We start from the raw sequence: 24,515 nt of genomic DNA, 5'->3' as shown, positions 1-24,515 counted from the left end.
AACTAGCGTAATATGGCGCTTTTAAAAATATTATTTTAAAGTTCAAATGCAAACGTAAAGTCGATTTCGGTCAAATCGAACATTTCTCGCGTCCGCGACGATTTTACGAGCGTAGCGAGAGAGTCCTTCACAAGGGCTGTTATCGAAAACAGTAAGCGGCAACTTTCCAATACTTCCCTTGAACTTTTTTTCCCGCGCTGTAAAATATCCCAACAGAAGGCGTAGCCCGAACGTTTTACGCGCCGCGTCGTCAAATATTCAAGGAATCAGGGCATCGAAAAACTTAGCATAAAATCGATATCCCCGATCGGTCTTCCGAGTAAACCTCTTCTCTCTCTCTCTCTCTCTCTCTCTCTCTCTCTCTCTCTCTCTCCGTTTGGCAAACAAACGAAAGAAAATCCTCATCTCCCGCGTCATTTCCCCTCAAACGTATTCAAATCACGCGCTAAAAAATCCCATTAAAAAAAGAGAAGAAGGAGAAGAAGAAATGAAAGACAAAGCAGTATATCTCTGCTCTAACAAACCCCGCGCGAGCAAACAATATCCTGCTTTCATTTCCATAGCATTAGCTCGTGTCGCATTAAAATAAAGCCAGTCTCTCTCCCTCTCTTGCTCTCGATATCCGCGGGGGCGGCAGAACCCGGAAGAGAAGGAGCGCTTTCTCCTCGCCATCGATCTTCCTGCGGCTCTTCTGCTTGGCAGCAAGGTCGCGCCGAGAGAAAAGCGCCGTTTTCCAGCCTTGGGCCGAGCAAATGGACGACGACATCGCGCAGCGGATCTCGTGCGGCGCGAGCGACAAAACCAGCTTGTGTGTGTGAGTAATACGCTATATCCGAAATTCCGTTGAGTGCTAGTAGCGGCCACGGCCTTGGCCGGCAGCTATTATGACTTTCGTAAACAGCGCGGTGGAGGGAGACACTACGCGGGGGATGCTTTGGGCCGAGGAGGGGGCTTTTCGTTTTCGATCGGCTACTTTTTTCCCTGCGGGTGCTCCGTGTTTACGGAAGCCTCGCACGAGATAGAGCGTTGGATTGAAATGTTTTGTTTGTTTGTATTTTTTTTTTTATTTTAGCGAGGGATGAGAAACTTTGTAATTGATTTCGTATAGTGAGCGCGTCCTTGCACGTGCTGGTGTTGAAAGTATGTTTTAATAGTTTGCAATGATTTATTCAGATGTAAGTTAACTCTCACTCGTGATAAAACAAATCAACTGTGTATCGTGGTTACACCGGTCGATATTTCTTGCATGATAAGCAGTTAAACAAAATTCAAATATTTTATTCATATGCTTAAAAACGAACTTTTGTACACGTGCGTAAAACAGTGTATCACTGATGGCCTTGAGGGAAAGCTTCTGCACGTGTGAAAACGTCAATCCCTGAAAATTCGACTTACACGTGTAGAGGAGAATGAATAAGAAATGTGACAAGGAAGTAGGTGAAAGGTCGGATGAGAGATATGAGAGAAAAAGACTTTTGACGAAAGTTCCTCGGTTTTCTTTCGACGAAGATACAGGGGAGAGATATATAATACGCGCAAGAATTATGTGGGAGTGAATAATGGGGAAAAAAGAGGTCGAGATTTGCTCGGGGATAGGCCATTTGTCATCTTTTAACCGACGAGAGATACGTTTTCGCTTTCGTTGCAGGAGATAATGGAAATGGAATTTTGGGAGATTTGAAAAATTGTGTGTACTATTATTATTCTTATTATTATTATTAGTCATTTCGGATAGCTCTCTAGTTTTGCTGTTCAATATTTTCATAAAGTGTTCGAATTCGAAAACGAACTTCGAAACTTCTGACACTGTTGTCTGAGCCACGGCCGCCGTCAGCGATGCACTTTTCGAATCGCTATCTTATTGTACCGAGACACCTGTGAAGTTTCAGCACAGTGAAAAGGCTGGATGAATGAGCTTCACTAGTATTGTTAATATTTGGAAATATTCATGCATTTAGTTTCGGATTTTTAACTATAGATACGTGTACACACGATATGTACAGAAATATTATAATAAACACTGCGCCACCGTGTCCTCGCCGACTTTTTCTTCGAAATTATTCAATGAAACACATACACAATCGCGCGCAGTGAAACTCCTGAATATAGGCGCGCGACAATAAAGGCCGCATATCCTCCTTCCCCACATCCGTTCCATATCCACACAGAGAACACACGGCTCTATCTCGCGAGTAAACACATTCAATTTCCAACGAAACCTACACAGACACACAAAGCTCCAATCCGCGAACGATCTGTATTAGAAACCGTAGCGCGAGATGTAGAAGGTCCCGGCATTGGCCCTTCATATATTTCAGACGTTTAGAAACGCACACACACTCTCGCATCTTCGCATCCTTGACTTCGTTTTTCGCTTATAGCTTCAACGCGCGCGCTCATAGCACACGTGTGAGATGTGTATAACGAGAGGAGGGACACGCCTTCGCGCGTGAAATCGTAGTTTTTCATTGCGACGTTTTAACTGTCGGGGACATTGAGATTTCTCTCTCTCTCTCTCTCTCTCTCTCTCTCTCTCTCTCTCTCTCTCTCTCTCTCTCTCTCTCTCTCTCTCTCTCTCTCTACACGAGGTTCTGCGAGCGCGCGACCCTCGTATGCAGATTTCGCAAGGCAGAGAGGCGTATAATACAGGTTATTCATTACGACGTTTGTGTAGCTTGCTTTGAGCTTGGGATTAGCAAGGTAATATTACGCTTTTTTTAATAAAGTGCGCTCTTGTGTAGGACCCTTATCTAAAATAGCGTCGTATGAACGTTTCTGGTACGTAAACTGAGGAGTAAATAAATATATTACGAGAAAACAGGACGGGGCCGCGAAGGAGCGTGTACTCTACACGCTGTAACGTAATCTATCTTTAAAATTCGAGTGCTCGAGCGAACCGGTCGAAGGTTGAGGGGAGAAACGGCGCGTGAACGAAGCGATAAGGAGAGAAGCCGTTTCTTCCTAAAAATAGCCGATATATTCACGACGCGAAGCGCTCTTGAAAAGATGCGTGAGCTCTTTCACGACGTTGCCATTGTTATTATATGTTAATATTAATAGAAGCTATGCCTCATTATTTGCATACACCCCCCGTATACATGCGCTGGCATTGGTTTTTTCTTGAGACGCGATGCTCGCACGTGTCTTATGGAAAATCTTCTCTTATTCAATGTCTGTCCATTATTAATAAATATAAACCAGTCGAATTTTATTCAAAAATTGAATAAAAATCTTCGCATCCAGTATCACGAGAAAAACCGAAAAATCGAACACGGAAGCAAAGTTACGAAGCACCGCACGCACGTAACTGCATTACTCGGCGCAGCGGTATGCCCTCGCCCGTAAAGGGAAAAGAGCTCGACAGGGAGGCACAAATTTTACCTCCACCTCCAAGCCACTATATACGTATACCGTGTACAACCCCGGGAAGCGGTCAACAGAGAGCAAATCAAAGCAGAAGGCTCTCTCGGCCTTGCAGTGCGCCGTCATCGTTAACTGTAAACAAGGAAAAGAGTTCGCTCTCCTTTTCTCCTCTACGCAGGTATATATAGATATACCTACACACACAGCCGTTACGCACAAATGCATTACAGCCATCACAGCTGAAGAGAGCAAGAGACGTGCCGTAACGTAATACTCGTCCCCTTTCGTCAAAGTCAATTGCCGCCGCCGCCGCCGCCGCCGACGCGCGCGCGCGCAGCCGACTTCCTTGATCCTTACGCATAGGCTTCGGCTTGTTATGCACGTATAGATACGATCCTATTGTGCAACCGGTTTGCGACCTTTCGGCGCGTTGTTGTTGTACCTGTGAGTCGGCATGACTAGCTCGCAAGAGGTGCCGTAGTTTGCGTGAATGTGTATTCTGCGCAGGCCTTTGCATAAAGGGCCGGTTAGCGGAACCGAACGACTCGAGTGTTGACGTTTACTCTTTGGGAAGAGGGTGAGCTAGAGAGCGTATACCTATGTATATTGTACTAGAGGAAGAGGTTGAGCCCCGTATACTCTCGGGGGTATGACTGTACTGTTACGCCCTTTTGCGAACTACCGTTTCAGAAGTGATTTATGCCGTTCGTTCCGCAGTAGTATAACTATGACTATGTAGGTCTTGATTCTATCCGTATCTAAATATTGTGCTTTCATCGGCGGCGTTTATGCGTTGGAGCTTGCGTTAGCTATTAGATGACGATTTCTTTTCCTTTTTAAGATTGTTTGCAGGGAAAAAATTGAAAATTGATTGAAGGGGATGTCGTCGCTGAAAACACTGGTTTTCAATTACATACAACTTTTTAAATAAAGCTTGTAATAAAAAACCAAGCTTGTAGCGCTCTAGTGTTAGGTTTAATAAATCATTCTATCAAGGGAAATTTCGATAGGACGTTTAGTTTTTCTAAAATCTTGGAATTACGAACAGATGTTTACGCGTACTCATGCGATTGCAGCGCCAACCTTAAAATTTAATTTTACATTAAACTTTTTAAATGAAGCTCGCAAATGAAAAACCGAGTCTGTAGCGCCGTAGTGTTAAGTTTAATGAAAATCCTTCTACCGAAAGAAAATTTCGATCGGACTTTTTCTTCTTCTAAAAGTTTGGATATAGCTTTAGCGCCGACATCCCCTTAACTTGAACTGGTTACATCAGCTTCATTATACACAAAATCGTATCCTCATAATTTTAAGTCATTCAAAAAGATCAATCTGTCAATCGGAAATAATTACTAAACAATCGACCAAAAACGAGCAAAAAAACGCCCTAATTACACAGAAAACCCGCCGCGTTAAACCTAAAAATCCGCACGAATTTTTACAAAGCCTCCCGCAAACAAAAAAAAGCCATCATCTCCCGTCAAAACACAGGCCTATACTCTGTGTATCCCTCAAAAATAATCGCAGCGCTCAGCGCAACTCCAGCTCGTCAAGAGCAAAAAACACACCGCCTCGGCATCCCGGAAAACACGTGAAAAAGCTTCGGCCGCCTCGTAAAACCATAAGCGCCGTTACGCAATATTTTCCTCTCACGATCATCGTCTGCCCCTCCATAGTCAAACGCGGAAGAAAACGGTCCTGAATAGAAAGCAAAAGTCTCCGATGCGATGATTTACGGCCACACGGAAAGCAGCTTCTCAACGCGCGCCGGAATTTCGCAACGCGCTTTTGCCAAGATTTACGATCGAAGCGCGCACGCTCGGCTTTTCCCCGGAGCCCTCCCCGGAAATAAAAATTTTCCCGACTACTTTTTCCACGGGGGCTCCTCTAAAATACGAGCGGATTTATTGCGCCGGAGAAAGAGAGAGAAAGAGAAAGAGAAAGAGGAGCGTCGTAAAAAGGCGGACGCGTGGCCTTCGTACGCGCGCGCGCGCTGACGAGCCAAAATATTTACCTGTCGCGGTGATTGAGCGACGAAAGCGCGCGCGCACGCGCAAGATGCTATGGAACGAAGTCGTTTTTGGTGCGAGGATGATGCGCAGGGTAACCATATAGCTGTAAATCTCGCTCGGCTTTTGTCGGGCCGAAGGATTGAGCCGTCGTTAAATTGTTGTATTTTGCGATAATTGACGTTTATTGCGCAGGGGAAGGGGAGGTGGCTCTGTGTTTTGTCGTCGGCCGGTGCAGTGTAAAAGTGTAAAACACGGTCGGCTTTTATGGGCTTCTTTTTTCCTTTCAACGCAATCATCGCGCCCAGTAAAAATATTCGTGAAGTCAACTTTTTCCACGGGGCCGTTCTAATTACTCCACTATACTTTGGGCACAATCGACTGATTTACAATGCTTAACGCTTAAGAAAGTGAAACAGCCGAGGGATCAAAACAGGAGCTGAACAAGCGCGCGAAACTGCGAACGCAGGCAGGCAGTCTCGCATAATTTTTTCATATATAGATATAACCATACAACAGCAATTGAATGCGGAAAATTCTTGACAAGGCCGCGCCGTCCCGTCGCGCGCGCGCGCGCTCTCGCGAGTGTCAAGGTCGCGGTTCTGCACTGCACACAACGCGCTCTCGCGTTGCATATAGCATAATACAAATGTGTTCTCTATCGCACTCGCTTGAGCGCACACCTGAGAGAGCATCAGTCGATCGATTGGGAATTTATATAGGAGAGCGATGCTTATCGTTTCTCTCTCTCTCTCTCTCTCTCTCTCTCTCTCGGCGGCTCCGGAAATCGATTCGCCAAGGAAACCACACAAGAGGCTGATCGGGAGAGCACTTTTTGTTTAATATGATGAACGGTGTCGATGTGTGTGGGAAATTCATGGCGCGCGCTTGCGGTCACTGAGTAATGCGATTTATTTGTTATTTATACGGTGGTATGCATGTATGTACATATGTATGGAGTATTAACGAGAGGCTCGTTAATGGCTGTGACGCGCATTGTTTTCGAGTGGGAACAGATGTCGCTTCCTTTTGTAATTTATGTAGATTTTTTGCTGTGAACCGAAAGAGGAGTTCTGTGAAAATTATTATACGGGCGAGTATAGCAAAGTTCAATATGAATTATATGAAAGTATTGTCATTTTTCCTGTAGTATATGTCGTTGAGGATATATCGTTGGTTAAATAAGAAAAGAGCTATATCGTGTTGTGTACATCTATTTAAGCAAGAGCCTTCTGATCCATAACCTTCTGGTCAATAAAAATTATAAAGAAAACTATAAAATGTACTTCATTGTAAAGAAAAAATGCATGACATGTAACGAAAACAGGCGTTTCAAAATCTGACGATCCATCGCAGACTCTATTCTCGCATTTTGAAAACATGCGGCGCCATCTCTTGCGCAACGCCCCAACTTTTCGAATTTCATTCAAAGCCTTCACACTTCAGGATACACTTTGAGAGTCATTTTATTAATGAAAGTTTAACGCAGCTCGAATTCCGTTTCCGATAATCTTCGTGAAATTTATCGAATTTTCATTGAATAATATGACTTTCATAATTAATATGATAAATGCATGAGTAGCTGATTGAAAATATGAAAGCAAATTAACATTTCCGTTATACATCTTCATGGCGCAAAAATAAAGGAATATATACTATTTTTAGCAAAGGTATAGAAAAGTCTCTTAAGCAAACAGCCCTATTATGCATTCAAATCACCATAAAAATAAATTCCCCAGCTTAATCGTTCGACAAATCGCTCGCTTCGCACTCACAAATCATTCCATCGAACTACTGACTCTAACCCCACCATAACACCGTTCGATTTGTCCCCAGAAACGAAAATTTGACGGAAACAAAACTCATCGCACACATCCATCGTGAAAATCTTCTCGTGTCCTTGGCATTTTCTTGCGAGACAGTCACGCGCCGATAAGTTATATGTGCAGTTTGTGCACCGCGCGGCTGGTTCACTCGAGTATATTTACGCGCGGGTCTAATACGTAAGAACAGGAAGGCAGTGAGTCGGCATCGGTAGCATCATGTACGTACCTCGTGTGCACACGTGTCGTGTGTGTCGCATATGCATATGCTCATCCGGATATTAGCGAAGACGAAAAGAAGATCGAACGAGACGGTGAATCATCGCGTCGCGACGTTTTCGGATCTTATGCGCGATTGTCTCGCCGCTTGAGAATTTCGCAACGTACGTTATCTTCTGTATTCATCGAAAACTGAATATAAACAGCCGCACGTCGAATTTGAAATGGAGAAAGCACAGCTTGCGTCCTGTGTAACCAAGCGATCGCACGAGCTTGACGCGGTAAAAACTTATTTTTAAACCCTTTTCTACTTCCAAAACAGCCACGCTTTCTATTTATAGCATCGCGAATTACCTCCACGGATGATATGCATGGCTAAAAATAAACACGCGAGTTTTTAATTTAAAGTTGCTCTTGAACTTGTCACCCCCAATGCGAAGACCGCACGCGTATAAAGCTCCAGGATCGTGATCTCGTTAAAAATAGACTCTCTCTCCCTCCCTCCGATAAAAGCAACACGCGCGAGGTATCCGCCAACAAAGAAAGCTCGGTGCCATCGTCACCCCCGCGCTCGAGAAGAAAAAACAATGCGATGAAATCCGCGCGAGCTTTCAACCGGTATAATAAGCATATCCAAAACGAGCGATAAAGCTGCATCAAGCTCAAGGTCCTCGGGATCGTTTTCCCTCCACAGTATACTGTTATATTACACACACACACACGCACACACACACGCGCGCGCACACCTACACTCGTCGATGGCATTCAAAACACGAGCCGGGAGAGTTACGTCGGTGCAGCAAGCGCGCGCGCGATTCCAGGTCGATAGCCGTGACGTCAGAGCGATTCAGCGTCGAGATGAAGTTCAAGGACGCGACCCACGCGCGGCGCATCGCGACTTTGTACTATATAGGTGTCTGTGTGTACCTGTGTATAAGTTGGATTGGCCTCGGGGGTGTCGCGCGACCGCGAAATATCAGACTCGAGACTACTTACACCTCTTGTCTCTCATTCGGTGCTCGATGCTTTTTCCGGGCACAAATGCGCGGGAGGATAAGAGCTTGCAGTTAGCGGGTTTTTAGAAATAGATGATCGTTGTGCAGAGAATTTTTGGAAATTGACTAAGCCCGCTCAGGTTTTCTGTTATAATTATCCGGACAAAAACTGGATTCTCGGACGACCCGTTTGCTCAACAAGCGTAATGATTGTAATCAGAGTGTACGATTGCATAAGCGCGCGATCGTTATACAATCTCGATTAAGCGCGCTAAATTTTCTTCTCGAACAGCGATCGTCACAATTATTAAGATTCGCAACAACGAAGCTACATATTTTTCCTCTGATAACAACATCCTGCATTAATTAAAACTATCCCATCAGGAGAAAGCTCGCCGCCATTCAATCTGCTAATTGCGCTAAAACGCCTGTAATCCTGAAAGCTGATGGATCGATCCCGATCGCTCAATTATCCCTCTTCGTATGCAAGTGTATCGCTCGTTCGCTGCGCTCGCATTATATACGACATTACGTAAAGCTTCGCCTGCGTGTATCGAGACTTTCAATGAATTGCGCGGCTGTTTAATGTCAACGTCAAGGTCGCATCGATTTTTTCCCGACGGCGCGCAAAAACCGAACGTACATGCGTTTTTTTTTCGATACGTCATATTCGCGAAACTATAGACGAGGAAAAAGCGCCGTGATGCAATAGCGAGTAAAGCAGTAGCATATTTTGCGTGTAAAGGTAAAAATAGTTCTCGGAATCGAAGCGACGACACGCCCACTGCATCCTCATCGTGAATCGCGAAAACTGGAGCAGTTCCCCTCCGCGCGCGAATGGATTTCGGGTTGCTGCGCCCGGACGCGACCCCCGCAGGGGGGTTGACTGCGGCCTTGAACTTGTGCAGCGCTCTACCCTCCCTCTCGTGGCCTCGTTCGCGGAATATACGCTAGGAGGAAAAGGTGGAGGACTTTTAGCATTGGTCTGTTTGCAGTCAGTCTTTTCTCGATCAAGCCTACACACTCCCACGCATTCGAGGTATTAGGGGACACGTGCTCGCGCGCGAAGGGGAATATAACGCGATGGATTAGCGCTTTATTTATAAAGGTTCGTGCGCTGCCACTGTCGTGGGCAGATCGGTGCTTAACGATTCGGACTGATGGCCTTCGTCGATGCGCGACCGCAGGTTGAGGTCTCGCTATTTTTCTTTTTGAACTTCGCGCGCGCGGCTGGTATTTTTTAATCCGCGGTGGTTGGTTTGCCATTGGAAATATAAAAGTTTCGTCATTGAAGGCGATTGTTTTTTTTATGCGTGTCATCGAATGTCGATTGATGCAGTGTTTTGGTATTCCTATACGCCGAGAGAATAAAGAATTTACTATTCGTAATTTGGTAATAGGCCATCAATATGAAAACATTGCAATAGTAAATTTTATAAACGAAAAACAGTTTAATTTATTGCATCATAAGCAATATTAAATAAATTTTGATTGCAGAGTTCAAAGTACTTTAAACTCATATATTACTGGATACCACAAAGCACGTGCAGATAAAGATAGATATTAATCGCAAAAGAGCATACTTGTAATATACGACAGAAAAATCCCAAATAACATTTGATGGATAAGATCGAGACAGAACTTTCAAAAATAACGGCAATTAATTATAATCATCTGCAATAAAATTTTTCGCATCATCGTTTTAAAAATAACCCGATCTCGCTATAAAATGTAATCACACGAAAACATAAAACCGCCCCTCTTCTAAGAAAAGAAGCAAAAAAATACAACATTCACCTTTCCCCACGCGCAAGGACTACCTTCACCAATAACAAAACACTCGAGAGAGAGAGAGAGAGAGAGAGAGAGAGAGAGAGAGAGAGAGAGAGAGAGAGAGAGAGAGAATTTTGCAGCGCGCGTGAGCGGTCGTAGGTGTACAGCACACTTACATACATTCGCTCGCTGCAAGCTCTCTCCCGAGAGATATATCCACCCTCCCCTACTTTCGCTCCTCCGTCGTTTTCAAGAGCAGCGCGCACAGTACAACGCGACGACATCCTCGACCCCCCCGCGAGGCCGATAATGCGCTCGATCCGGTCTAGGTCGCAACCTCTGCGAGAGCAGCGACTGACCTACTATATACTACGCGGAGAAAGAGAGGAGAGCTTTAAATTTTCATACGCAGCTCGCGTGTGCGTCGTCGTCCTTTTTACGACTCGCTATGCACGCGCGAATTATTGTCGGGTTATTTATTTAAAAGGGCGCTTGAAGGATGGCCAACACTGCGGAAATTTTATTCGTACACACGATTGCTGCTTCTACGTTGAAAAGGGTGAGGAATTCTAGGGAACTCCTACGCAGGGACAGTGAGAAAAGCTCCAGGGGAGGTACACGAGCGAATTGGTCGGTATAGTATAGAGGAGCACGAGAAGAAAAATAGGGAAAGATCAAGTTCTGCGGAGCGAGTAAATTATACAGTATGCAACGTGTTTTTCGCTTCGCTGATGGTATTATATGCGCTGCAGCTGCACATTACTCGGAAAGTTCCTTCGGGGGAATTTCTATGAGTTTGGAGAACTGGAGTGTATTTATTTGACAAAGTTAAACTCTGCGAGAAATTGTAGATGCGCTAATTAGTGAATCCTTTTTCAAATTTCAATCTCCGCCTGTTCTATGAAAAAGCTGTAATCTAAGAAAAGAAAAAAAGTACAACCTTGCAGCTTGATAAATTCAAAAGCCGCAAAAAAAGAACACAGCACTCTAAAATCGCGCGGACCTTGAAACGTAGCGAGCTTGCGAGAGCTTTCGAAAGAGAGTTAACCTCGAGTGCAAAACGGACGTGCCCGTGACCGGGAAGGACCTTGGCCATGGCTCGCGAGCAGCAGCTCTCTCTCTCCCTCTCTCTCTCTCTCTCTCTCTCTCTCTCTCTCTCTCTCTCTCTCTCTCTCTCTCTCTCTCTCCACGAGTCAGGGGCACGAGCGAGGGTGGCTCTGTTCCCTCCCTTCACTGCTGCTGCTGCCACTTCCGCTCACCTATACTCCTGCACTCTCTCTTTCGGCTCGCGCGTCAATGCGCTTTTATTGAACTGGATTTTATACTTTCGAAGCGGGCATTGGTGGGCATTGATTTTGACGAGGGGAAGGGGGTGGTTAGGCTTGATCGAGATTTTCTTTTCTTTTTTTAGAGCTGACGTCTGAAATTTAGCGGTAACGTCGAAAGCTCCGTTTGAATGGGATCGAGAGCGAAGTGCGGTTTTTCTGTTTAATTTGTGCTTAATTGATAATTATGTAGAACAGAGGTGTAATTTGAATTCAGCGAATTTTATATAGATGTAAATTAATTAATTGCTAATGTTACCTAGAATACGCTTTTAGCTCTCGACATAATAGATATACAACAATAACTGGTATAATTATTCTTTAATTTTAAATTGCAAGAGGAAAGCAATGTGTTACAGCACATTACATCCCAGAGAATACCTATCCAGTGAAAGCACGTCTATAACTATAACTTCCAAAATGAGATAAATCTAGAAAAGCAAAGGGCAAACGATCCCCTCAAACTTCCCCTACTCTCCCTTCGACCTTGACCTTATCACTTGGTCCAGGGACCGAAGGTCGCTTCCGCGTACACCGACGACACATCCGAAGAGCTGAGGTTCCAGAGAGAGAGAGAGAGAGAGAGAGAGAGAGAGAGAGAGAGAGAGAGAGAGAGAGAGAGAGAGAGAGGGAGAGAGGGAGAGGGGGGAGAAGGTTGATACGTTACGTCTATGCATATATACAATCGATTATACCCTTCTCTCGCACATGCATATCCCTGCGAGTGACATAAAAGAGTTTTAACGTCGCCGAGGGTGCTATTCTGGAAAGGAGAGTTATTCCGACGGTTATTTGAACAGTGAATGACAGCACGGATTTATTGGAAGATTTTTGGCAAGTTATATAGGGCACAACCCTTTTGGAGCTGATTAAACGCCGGATTTCAAGGAGAGTCTATTACGGTGAAGCGTTTAATCGCTCCGATTTAGTTTAGAATTTAATTCAGTATTCTTTTGAATTTCGGTCGATGAATGTGCGTTATTTAACTTTTAAAAATAAGAAAAAGACTGCGTATCAAAGATTCTATTTTATATCCTATTGATGCTTTCATCATGCGTCTTTTCATATTCGTGATCAAATTAATGGACACGATTATATGCGGAGGAGTTTAATTTTACTCTTTAATAATGTCTGAACTAATCAAAATTAGCAATGGCTATATTATTAAAATTTTATTCCCCTGTCCAACAAAAATGTAAACATCATTATTTATCAACCCACATCTCAAACTTGCGATTTCACTGTAAGACTAAACCCAAAGCACAAAATTAAACTTTTGCATTAATTCTCATGTCCCATTGAAAAAATCTCAACATTCCTCCTAGATCCTTCCACACTTTCCTATTAAAGGCTTCTCTGCTCCCTTGTGAAGCTCAAATGTCTTGCGGATTGAAAGAAATGAAAAATCGAGGCTGTGCCTGACGCAAGTTGTTCAATCAATGGTAACGACGCAACCACGTGGGACGAATCATTCGCGCGCGCATTCGAAGCGCATGCACTAAGGGAGTAAAGACGACGCAAGGGGTGACCGTGCTGGATGATATCCCCGAGGACGCTACTCGAGGATTTCGTATGCGTGACTGGTATACATATAAAATTCTTGCGCTACTCTTGCAATCCGCGTGGGTCGAGTTTTCCTTTCGTATTTATAACTTTATCGCGTTAGTTTCCTGCTTGTGATTTTCCCTGTAGACATCGATTTTTTCACTAGCTGTGTATTACAAACAAGTTTCATATTACTGTATACAGTATTCATAAAAAGCTGGTATTTTTAATTATATAAAAGAAACATTCTCCTTTAAAAGTAAAGCTTCATATACGGCGAGGACAGAAAATAAATAACCATGTGATTTGTAAAAGAAATTCGTTTACTCAACGAATTAGCGTGTATACAATATATATCGCATGAGAAAGAAGTCCCATGAACTATACGATAATAACTCTCGTCGTTGATAATGATTCTGACAGTATAAATTATTTACAAACTTATCTTACGTGAAGTAAAAATGTAAAAGTCGGTCAACAAATTAACATTTCACTATCCGTCATTTATTTCGCTTTCTTTCCTTTCGGTGCTGATCGTGCTTTCCCTCTCGGAGGCTTGCCGCCACGACCTTTCGACTTCTTACCGCGACCCTTCGTCTTCTCCTTGGCCTTCATAGCTCGCAACTCCTTCTTCATTCGAGGATCTACCATCTTGTATCGTCCTTTAACGCCAGCAGGTCTGGCTGCTCGTTTCTGAGCCATGTGTTTTTTAGCGACAACGTACGTCACTTCCTTCTTCGGTTCTTTCGTTGCTTTCCTGTAGATACTGTAGAAGGAAACAATGAATTTAATTATTTGCAAAACAGCTTTTTGACTGAATATGTATGTGACTATATATTTGAAAATGTAAACACTTACGATTTAACTTGTTTCGCCTTTTCTCTGTCACTCATCTCAGCGTTGTCCATGACAGCCTCGACTCTCTTCTTGGCAGTTTCTAATTTACGCAGCGCTCTCTTCTTCTTCCTAGCCTTGGCTTCCATCACCTTCTTGATTGGTCTGACATTGATGTCCTGTACGCGTTTGTTGTAGTCTTCTACGAGTTCAGTCGGTACCGGCACGTCTTTTTTCATGTGTTTCTTTTCATCCTCTACAAACCAGTCCGGCAAATTGTCATCGTTGAACGCAAATCTGTTCCACGCACCGTCTACCAAGTCTCTTCGTGATTTTTTACTCTGTGCCAATAACGAACCGAGGGCGAGATCTTCCGTCGTTAGTTTCCTCTTTTTGCTTGGTTTCAGTGCTACAAATTATAAATGGGTTAGTTTTTTGTATAATATTATTATATATTGGAAAAAAGATACTCCGTGTAATAAACTCACATTCTTTCTTTGAGACAACTTCAAAACCGCCTTTTTTGCCTTTCACTTTTTTGCCTTTGATTTCAGGAGCAATTTCTTCATCAACATTGTAATCTGAATCATAGTCAGAATCCTTATCATCGTCATCGTCATCGTCATCGTCGTCGTCGTCGTCGTCATCATCGTCATCATCGTCATCCTTTTTCTTGATTGCTTTTTTAACTTCAGCATTAGCATTATCTTTTTCACCAACAATTTTACCTCCCTTCTTCTTATACACCTCTAACATTTTGTCTATTTCCATATCTTCAACGTTTTCATCTTCTAGATCTTTGAAAATATCTTTGTCAAACCACAATGCGGCTTTATTGGCTTTCTTTGACTTTTTGTCCCTGTCATCTAAATCTGTTATCAAAGGATTCTCATCCTCATCCTCATCCTCATCCTCATCCTCTACTTCTTCATCATCCTTTCCTACACCCTCAAATGTAACCTTTTTGGGTTCAGACTTAACAGGTTTTTCATCCTCCTCTGATTCACTAAGACCCAATCCAGATTTTTCACTAGCACTGTCATCTTCAGAAAATTCTAATTCGCTGTCTTCATCTTTGTAATATAAACCTTTACTATCCAAGTGTCCTGAATCTTTTTCGTATCTTACTATTTTTGGCTTCTTAACTTCACTGTCAGAATCAGAGTCACTTTCAGCAACGACGTCTGGGCTTTGATCTGTGACTTGATGAAGTTGATCATATGTCTGGATTTGTTTGAGTGAGAACATATCATCACCTTCCATGACAGGACCTACATCCCCTTTTAAAACCATGTTTAAATTCAACTTTTGATTAAGTTTAGTTCTTTCCTTATTAACTTTCTTCCTTTTTCTTTTTAATTCTCTTAATTTTTCTTCTTTTAATCTTTCAATATCTTTAGTTATTTGCTCATCCTCTTCATCCTCCACCTCTTCTAAAGTTTTTGGTGTTTCCTCTTCTTTCTGGTTTTCAGAATCTTTCTCTTGTTCTGCTTTTTTGTCCGATTCATCTTTCAGGATTTTATGCCAGTTCAGAAGCAAACGCAAGTCTTTCTTACCCAACACTTTGATATCTTTACAACATTCAATAACTTCTTTAGTAGTCTTCTTGTGGTTTAAAATTGCTTCATCGTCTATAACAATTTCTGAAATATCTTGCAAAGCATCTATAGCGCTCTCACTTTTAATATAATCTTTCACTGACAACCTGTGATATAAAGTGTAATCATTCTCAGGATATCCTAATGCCTTGGCCTTTTTCTGTTTTTCCGGATTAAACACATTGAGTTTGTTCTTTGGCTCCAAGTCAAGCTCTGCAAACACATGTTTCGGATCCAAGAATTTTGGATCAATCTTGGCAGGTGCAAGATAATGCTGACAAACTACGAAGATTTCAGCAGATTCATTACGAGAAGCTTGAGGTTTGGTTGCATGTACCTGAAACAAGTCAATTATTAATCTAGATTCATTTCAATGCACTAACAAGCTTTGTACAAGAAAATTTTATTTACCTTTTTGAACATTTGCTTGAACACCCAAATCAAAGGATTATAATCTTTGGACCTGAACACTTTTGTTACAAACCATCCTCCTGGTCTCAGAAACTGTGTAGCTAGTTTTAAAGCTGACAGTGTCAGAGTGGCTTGCTGGTAAGCATCAATCAGCCAGTTTTTACCAACATTAGGAGCACCGTCATTTAGAACAACATCTGCTTTCCAAGTTTTCAACTCTCTGGCCAGATCTATGCGGCACTTATCTGTTGTGATGTCCCCAATAAGACCGATACAACCAGGAACTGGTTTGATGGGAAACAAATCTACTCCGACTATTATAGAGGACACAGGCATGTTCTCGTGAGCTACCTGCATCCATCCTCCAGGAGCTGCACATAAATCTATGCATACTCTTGATTTTTGAAGAAATTCGAATTTCCGATTCAGCTGTATCAATTTGAAAGCGGCACGAGATCGATAGCCTGAAAATAAAAAAATTTTTAAACGAATGTTACAATAATTTTGCAGAATAACAAAGCCGTGGCGCAAAACATTAGTGTTGAATACATGAAAGCATGAAAAAAAAGCTTACCAGTTTCCTTTGCCAAGTGATAGTACTTATCACGACGCTGCTTTCCAATTTTGGACTTCTTTCCCATTGTTGCGACCTTTTATTTTTTACAAATACACTAAAAAACAAAATTATTTACGCTGCCTGTCACGGCGCGTATAAACACGTGTGCTCGCACGCGTTGAAGAGGTTATGTTACTCTCGACGCCATCTATTCATCACCTTGGAAAGTCTTGTAACTATAATAGGTCCTAGACTTCTAGTGATCTTTGTTTTTTGTTTTTTAGCTAGCAAAAAAATCTCGATTCGAGCGCTATTCAAATCACTAATTGCAATCATAGTCTAAAATAGCGAAAAAATATTCATGAGCGGGAATTCATATTAAAACCATTGATTCAATTTTTATTTCAACCAGCATAAAATTTTTATGCAAGCTTTGGAGACGTTTTATGCGTCCGAACAAAGAAAAATTCAATCTCGAGTATAATTGCTACTTTTTGCTGCATGGCGCGCGATATGGCGCCATCTTTTTTCGAATGCATAAAATCACTATAATTCTTTATTTGAGCAATTTAAAGAAACATATTTCAAATTTCCGAAGGCCAAAATTCGTAAAGGAATAATGAGCAAATTTGATTTATTAAATAAATTTTATTCAAATGTGCTCGGAATAAAATAAATTGGCCTTATTCTTCTTAAAGGGACAATTTGATTTGTCAGTCAAAATTTATACTTCCACCGACCAATGAAAGTTGCCAAAATTCGACGCCAGGCTCGGGTTAGGTTAGACGAAGTTTTTCCACTTTTTTCGTCTGTAATGTTGGCATCACTAGTTCGAAGTAAAATCCAAAATGGCGTTTATCGCTAATTCGTAATCGCCGCAATAATTTGTTTATATTCCGGGAATATGCGATAGCATATAATCATACGTGTACAAGTAACCTGAAAATAACAACAAAACTATGTTTCGGACATCGTCGATGCATACAGTACGATATCCCAGTGACCAGTAGCCACATTTCATCTTTCGCAATCGCCAAATACATCGTTTGTTGACGATACATATTTTGCTATGACGATGTGCTTTGCCGTACGGTGATGGAGATGCTGTGGCTATGCAATACTCGCCAACTCGACGACTAAATTGAGAGACACGCAGTGTATATAAATGAACGGCAAAATGTCCACACCTCAGTCAGAGGCACGGAGTCGTGGACGACCTCCGAAATTGAGAACCGTGTGCACCTGGTGCGGTGAAACAAAGTTACCTCTAAAATATGTTCTGCCTACGCAGCATGGCAAAAAAGAATTTTGTTGTGAAACTTGCTTAGCAGAGTTTCGTAAAGCCTACGTTCGTGGAGCTTGTGTACAGTGTGACAATGTTATACGGGGAACACCAGTCAGGCTGGAGCAAAGAAACGAGCCTCCAAAAGACTTCTGCTCCTCGATGTGCCTGAACAGGCATCAGAAGAAGGAAACTCAAGAAGAACCCAAAAAGGTTAGCGAGGAGCAGCCGCTGATTGCAACATCCCCAGTGCCAAATTCTAATAACAAACAGCTTAACGCTCAAAATCATCCAGCCTCCACGTCAAGTGGTTCCTTTCAATATGAGACTTATCAAACCTTTGATTGGGATTCATACTTGAAAGAAACCAACAGTACCGCAGCGCCTATCGAGTGTTTTAAGCAACATGAAGAACCACCCACAAATGAATTTCAGATTGGGATGAAACTTGAAGCATTAGATCCTCGTAATGTAACCTCTACTTGTATAGCTACCGTAGTGGGACTACATGGCCCAAGGTTGAGATTGAGATTGGATGGATCAGATAATAAGAATGACTTTTGGAGATTAGTGGATAGTAATGAAATTAATCCAATAGGTCATTGTGAAAAGTCTGGTGGTATGTTACAACCACCACTTGGTTTTCGCATAAATGCCTCTGGATGGCCTATGTTTTTATTGAAAACCCTTAATGGAGCAGAAATGGCTCCAGCTAAAGTATTTAAACATGAACCGAAAACACCCCGTTGGAACATGTTTCAAGTTGGGCAAAAGTTAGAAGCCATAGATAAGAAGAATCCTCAATTAATCTGTACAGCAACTATTGGCGCTGTAAAGGATGACTCAATACACATAACATTTGACGGTTGGAGAGGAGCCTTTGATTACTGGTGTAAATTTGATTCCAGAGATATTTTTCCTTGTGGATGGTGCGCAAAAAGTGGCCATCCATTGCAACCACCAAGAGCAAAATCAACAGGACCGAACCGTTTTAAGTCAAGGACGAGCAATGTACTTCCAGTTATGGCTGTATCTGGAAGTGGAAGTGGAAGAGAGCCAGCCGTGGCCTTAGTAAGTCCTGCAGGTTCAAGCGCACCACCACAGCCAGCAACAGAGCCAGATACAAGTACAACTAGTAATAAAACAGTATCTATTGAAAATATCAATTTTTACGTCAATCACAATTGTTCATGCGGCCCCTATTTTGATCCAAGAAAAGTTAAAGCATTGCCTGCTCAGTTTAGCGGACAAGCACAGTCAGTTATTAAAGATATCTTTCAAGCATTTTTAATGGCAGCTATAAGTCCACGGCAAATATTAAGTTTGTTCAAGCGTGGTGAAGGGGAAAGTATTACTTTAACTATTGAAAGTAAGCCAACTACTGTTGTATTACCTGTGTTTATGGAAGAAGAAGACTTGTATGTGTATATGAGAAGACAACTAGAAGATCTGTGTGCATGTGAACATATGTTATCAAAGAAAAAAGAAACATGTAAAAAGTGTCCAGTTGGCCATCAAAACTTTGTGAATAGAGAAGAGTTAAGCAATGGCACAGCAGAAAAAAGGAGATGGTCAGCAGAAAATCAAGAAAATCCAACGACTACACAGCAACCTCAAGTACAAAAGAATCCCGAGCCACCTGCGAGTCAGCATCCTGTGGTGGAGCCAACGCCAGCTAAGCAGCCCAAGAAATCTGGTCCTGAATTTGAAGCAGCTACATCGACCACACAGAATGAAAATCCAATACAACGAGTGCAGTCGGTTGAACCAGCTGAATGGACTATCGAAGATGTGATACAATACATAGCTATGACTGATCCTGCCTTAGAGCAGCATGCCGACCTTTTTAGGAAACATGAAATTGATGGAAAGGCTTTACTACTTTTGAATTCCGATATGATGATGAAGTATATGGGATTAAAGCTTGGGCCAGCACTAAAAATTTGTAACTTGGTTAATCGTATTAAGGGTAGACGGCATTTAATACTGTGATTATCTCATTCGCACATGAAGTTGTAAATCTACCGAGACCTGCATAGTTTTTTGCAACTTATCATATTATGTTTGATCTTTTTTCAGTTTTGTTGAATATGTACCTTAAAGAAAGATGTACAGTTAAAATCGCATCAAAAGTGAATTTTCGAAATTCTCATATAGTGAAAAATAGTTATATTCACTAGTCACATGTAGCTATTTTGAGCAGTACATATTTCTTGATTGTTTGTATAAAAATTAATAATAAAAAATGTTTGCCATTTCAAATTTGTACACTTAAAACTGGATTTCTTAAAATATGAACTAATTTTTTTTGCAACTTTTACAATTTATTAGTAATAATGTTTTTTTATATTGTTATTATACACTTAAGCTAGAAATGATTTAATAAGTGTTTCACATGCAAAAGAATTTTAAGAAATTCAATATTTGAATGATTTTACTGTATTTCTTATTCATAGAATATAGATGCAGGAATTTAAGTCATTTAAAAACTTTTAATTGTCATCAGGGCTGAATATTATAAAAGACAGCATAAATTGTATATAAATCATGATTAACGAACATTAATCATTTTTTTTTCTGTTTGTTGTAATCGTTTATTAAGATTATGAGAAAATGCACTTTCTACAATTTTGTTAATTGTAAACAGAAATCTTTTTTCAAGGTGAAGGTATGCATAAAATCATGTACTTTAAAGCATTCGCTTTGAACGTTTACCAAAAAAGTTTTTGCATGTATTTTATTTATAATGATTGAAAAGTATTAGTTTAATTAAATTAATACCTCATTCAATCATACTCCAAAGATGTAACTTTGGTTTTTCAAAACATTTTATCACAAATGAAGGGCTTGAAGTCAGGCACAAAAATTAAGTAATGAATAGGTCTCTATATAATTTATTGTGTTTGAAATGTAATAAAAATGATATCAACCTTCACAGATATTCAGAATTTTTATTCTTATTCAGTAAAAATATGAACTGTGATTCCTAAAATATTAAGGCGAATCAGAAGTAGTACAGGAAAAAAGAAATCTTTGTAATTATTGTACAATGAAGTGACATGTGCGTATCAATGATTATAGAATTAACAAATTGCTAGTAAAGAAAATAATGGCAATGAAACATTATTTTTTGCGCTATAGGCTAACTTAGATTTTAAAATCTCTTGTCTATTTACTTTTACCAAGATGCATAGAAGTATGAATAGCATGTTCTACGAGATAATTGTGAAGCCGCTTCCCCTACTTCCGTCTATCAGAAATAGAAAAAAAATAAAATCTATCTTAAGAAATTAATCGAATTAACAGTACTATGAAATCATGCGTAATACGAATCTTTGTAAAAAACTGATATTCAAATAACAAAATATACAATCCACATTAAATCCTTTGTATCTTTTATCCCCTTTTCTAAATTATATAATAAGATCAGAATCGTTTAAATTATGTTTTTCTTGTGAAATTGTTCGTATATTTTCAATAAATATTAACAAAAGTACTTATTTTAATTTTTTTTATTTATAATAGGAAAGATGTGCATGTATATGTTTTTGTATTTTTAGTAGCCGGTTTTTAAATAATTTTTTTATAAAAATATTTGTTCCAATTTTATTACTATAAAAAGTAATTACTTATAGGTATAGTGAAACAGTATTTTCATTTTAATTGATTTTGACGTCAAACTCACTAGAGCCTCTAGTGACTAAAATAGGAAGATATCGATGCCGCGGAATAGAAAGAGACGGATATACATTCCAAGCATAAAGCCGCGACGCCCGCAACCGCCGCAACCATTTCGCTCGAGTCGAGTCTCTTCTGTGTCGACTGTGTATCTGTCCATTTCGTGAATGACGGTTTTAAGTTGGTATACCTGTTAGTCGGATGCCTACAGTCACTACTGTCGAGAGGAGACGTCGGCTGATTGTTGCAAAGCGTAGGTTGTTTTTCGCCTCCTCGCGTCATTTTTCTTCAATTATCGCGCTTTTGTTAATCGATGAGGATAAATTCTGTCACTGTAGTACGATTTCTCATTCGCGAATAATCGTTTGACGCTGTGTTGTGTTAAGTTTTCTAACCTTAAAATGCGCGGCTTAATACGTTTCGATTTTGGAGCAATGCCATAGAAGTTTGTTGTAATTTTGTATTTCACAGAATTTCAGATGACCGAGTGAGTGGTTGACTGCTTGTTAAGTTAACTCGGCATCTAGCAACAATGGCTCAGAGGTTTCCAGTGCCGAATGCAGCCAGCAATGGCCCACCACCACAGCGATATCCACCACCATCGGTACCACCAAATTTGAGACAGTATTCTGGACCTAACTTTCCAGTAAGTTGTTTATTTATTAGGTCGATATAAATGTCTATTATTTTGCCTTTTATGCAGTCAAATATTAACTACTATTGTCTGAGTTAAATTTATATATTTTCATTAGAAGTTGTGTAAATTTGTGACAGTTAATTAAATAAACTGTGGTTAATTGGTACCTTATCACACCTAGATTCAACAAAGGTCAGGCTTTACACCTCCACCACAAATGGGTACTGGTGGCCCAGGTCCTGGAGGTATCATGAGGCCAAATCAACCTTATTCTAATATGCGGCAAGGACCCTTGGCAACTCCTCCTGGTGGGAAGAGAAGTGCAGACCAACGGTTACCAATGTCACAGCAAAAACCGTAAGAATATTGAAAAGAATTTTATTTTAATTTATCATTCATTTTCATTTTTGTTTTTTTAACATCAGATTGTAATAGTTTTTATTGGTGTACAATGTACATCAAATTCAACAGCGAAAGTCACTGTCAAACGTTAGAATACTTTTTTTTACATTTTTTTATGTTGACTTTTGATTTTATTAAGTTTGTACAATCTGAAACAAGGATAAACTCAACTCATCATGGCCAACATCACATCCAAAATTCTTCAAAATTTCTTTTTGATTTTTGAATTCCGTTATTTTCGTGAAAACTCATCTAGGTATTTTTGGAACAGTGACTTTTCACATTCCACATCAAAAAAGAAGAAAAAGTTAGCTGATAAAATTCTACCCCAAAAAGTGCGTGACTTGGTGCCAGAGTCACAAGCTTATATGGATTTACTAGCATTTGAAAGAAAGTTAGATGCAACGATAATGCGAAAACGTCTAGATATACAGGAAGCTCTGAAGCGTCCTATGAAACAGAAGCGCAAGCTTAGAATTTTCATCTCTAATACATTCTATCCAGCTAAAGAAGCTACTGAGAATGAAGAGGGTACAGTAGCTTCATGGGAACTTCGAGTAGAAGGAAGGCTTTTAGATGATACTAAAAATGATCCAAACAAGGTAAATCACGATTATTATTACAGTTATCTCTTAAACTGATAAATGTCTGTAAGATATTTATGTTTTCAAATAAAGTTGTCATAATAATCATCATTAATCAATGATTTAGGTGAAGAGGAAGTTTTCGTCGTTTTTTAAGAGTTTAGTGATAGAATTAGACAAGGATTTGTATGGACCAGACAACCATTTAGTTGAGTGGCACCGTACACTTACAACACAAGAGACTGATGGTTTTCAAGTGAAAAGACCAGGTGACAAGAATGTTCGCTGTACAATTCTTTTACTTCTCGACTATCAACCTCTGCAGGTAACAGACTAAAATTTTATAAATGAATTCAAAACCCTGTATCGTTTAAGATTTATTTTCAAAATTTATCTTTCATTTTTCAGTTCAAACTAGATCCTCGATTAGCGCGTCTACTTGGTGTTCACACCCAAACGCGTCCAGTTATTATTTCAGCACTCTGGCAGTACATAAAAACGCACAAGTTGCAAGACAGTCACGAACGTGAATACATCAACTGTGACAAATATCTAGAGCAAATCTTCGCTTGCCCTAGGATGAAGTTTGCAGAAATACCACAACGCCTCAACCCGCTTCTTCATCCGCCAGACCCGATCGTTATTAATCACGTTATCAGCGTAGAAGGTTGGTATTTAGTAAAGTAATACATGATAAATTTATACTGTATTTTTCTGTATAAGAAAAATTATTAAGCTAAACATTTTTCCCCCATTACAGGCACAGAAACTAAGCAAACAGCCTGTTACGACATTGACGTTGAAGTTGACGACACGCTAAAGACACAAATGAACAATTTCTTGCTATCGACGGCGAGTCAGCAAGAAATTCAAAGTCTCGACAATAAGATTCACGAAACTGTGGAGACTATAAATCAACTGAAAACCAATCGGGAATTTTTCCTGAGTTTCGCAAAGGATCCACAACAGTTCATTAACAAGTGGATCATATCGCAAACGAGAGATCTGAAAACTATGACCGACGTTGTAGGAAATCCAGAGGAAGAACGCAGAGCAGAGTTTTATTATCAGCCTTGGGCTCAAGAAGCTGTCTGTCGATACTTCTACACAAAAGTTCAGCAAAAACGGGCGGAGTTGGAACAGGCTCTTGGAATAAGGAATTCCTAAAGATTATAAAACAAAAATTAAAATATGTCTCGCTTTAGTTATAAATCAGTATGTCCTTTTTATAAAGCTTAAGGATCAATTCCATCTTGACAATTGTGTGCATCAGACGAATAATTTTGTATCTATTTTAAACTAGCAAATAGTATGAACGAGTGATTGCGTGGATTCTGTGTAAATTAAATTAATCTTGATTCATTAATTTGTAAATCGTCAATATTCTGTATGATTGTCACAGTTTCCTATTATAAACATATAAGAAATAAAATCATAAAATGTTGTGCTACATTTTTCCCAATTTATATACAAAATAATCA

General features: G+C 40.4%; 4 protein-coding genes across 6 annotated transcripts in view; 2 read left to right on the top strand and 2 right to left on the bottom strand.

The window, feature by feature from the left end:
* LOC107980833 (facilitated trehalose transporter Tret1-like) overlaps positions 1-24,515 on the bottom strand; it is a 48,011-nt gene that overhangs the window by 10,686 nt on the left and 12,810 nt on the right. The gene's annotated exons all lie outside the window — the stretch shown is intronic.
* LOC100115500 (pre-rRNA 2'-O-ribose RNA methyltransferase FTSJ3) lies at positions 13,355-16,651 on the bottom strand. Its single transcript, XM_001599905.6, has 5 exons — positions 16,470-16,651; positions 15,896-16,359; positions 14,375-15,821; positions 13,911-14,295; positions 13,355-13,818 (listed from the first exon to the last, which is right to left on the bottom strand). Exons 1-5 carry the CDS (start codon positions 16,534-16,536, stop codon positions 13,557-13,559), a joined length of 2,625 nt encoding a protein of 874 aa, XP_001599955.2. The 5' UTR covers positions 16,537-16,651; the 3' UTR covers positions 13,355-13,556.
* On the top strand, positions 17,629-20,759 carry Scm (sex comb on midleg). The gene has a single exon (NM_001142338.2). It carries the CDS (start codon positions 17,629-17,631, stop codon positions 19,723-19,725), a length of 2,097 nt encoding a protein of 698 aa, NP_001135810.2. The 3' UTR covers positions 19,726-20,759.
* Positions 21,517-24,475, top strand: LOC100116950 (brahma-associated protein of 60 kDa). Of its 3 annotated transcripts, none has more exons than XM_008206324.3 (7): positions 21,517-21,664; positions 21,883-22,057; positions 22,230-22,405; positions 22,722-23,052; positions 23,162-23,359; positions 23,443-23,701; positions 23,795-24,475. In XM_008206324.3, exons 2-7 carry the CDS (start codon positions 21,944-21,946, stop codon positions 24,199-24,201), a joined length of 1,485 nt encoding a protein of 494 aa, XP_008204546.1. In that variant the 5' UTR covers positions 21,517-21,664; positions 21,883-21,943; the 3' UTR covers positions 24,202-24,475. The 3 variants fall into 3 exon arrangements, with proteins under 3 accessions (XP_008204546.1, XP_001601313.1, XP_016838947.1); XM_001601263.5 differs by having other exon boundaries at positions 22,707-23,052; XM_016983458.3 differs by having other exon boundaries at positions 21,548-21,668; positions 22,707-23,052.

This window comes from Nasonia vitripennis, chromosome 3 (genome assembly GCF_009193385.2).
Source record: "Nasonia vitripennis strain AsymCx chromosome 3, Nvit_psr_1.1, whole genome shotgun sequence".
NCBI lineage: Eukaryota > Metazoa > Arthropoda > Insecta > Hymenoptera > Pteromalidae > Nasonia > Nasonia vitripennis.
Note: the sequence above shows the minus strand (reverse complement) of the source record. Positions and strands in the feature narration are given on the sequence as shown.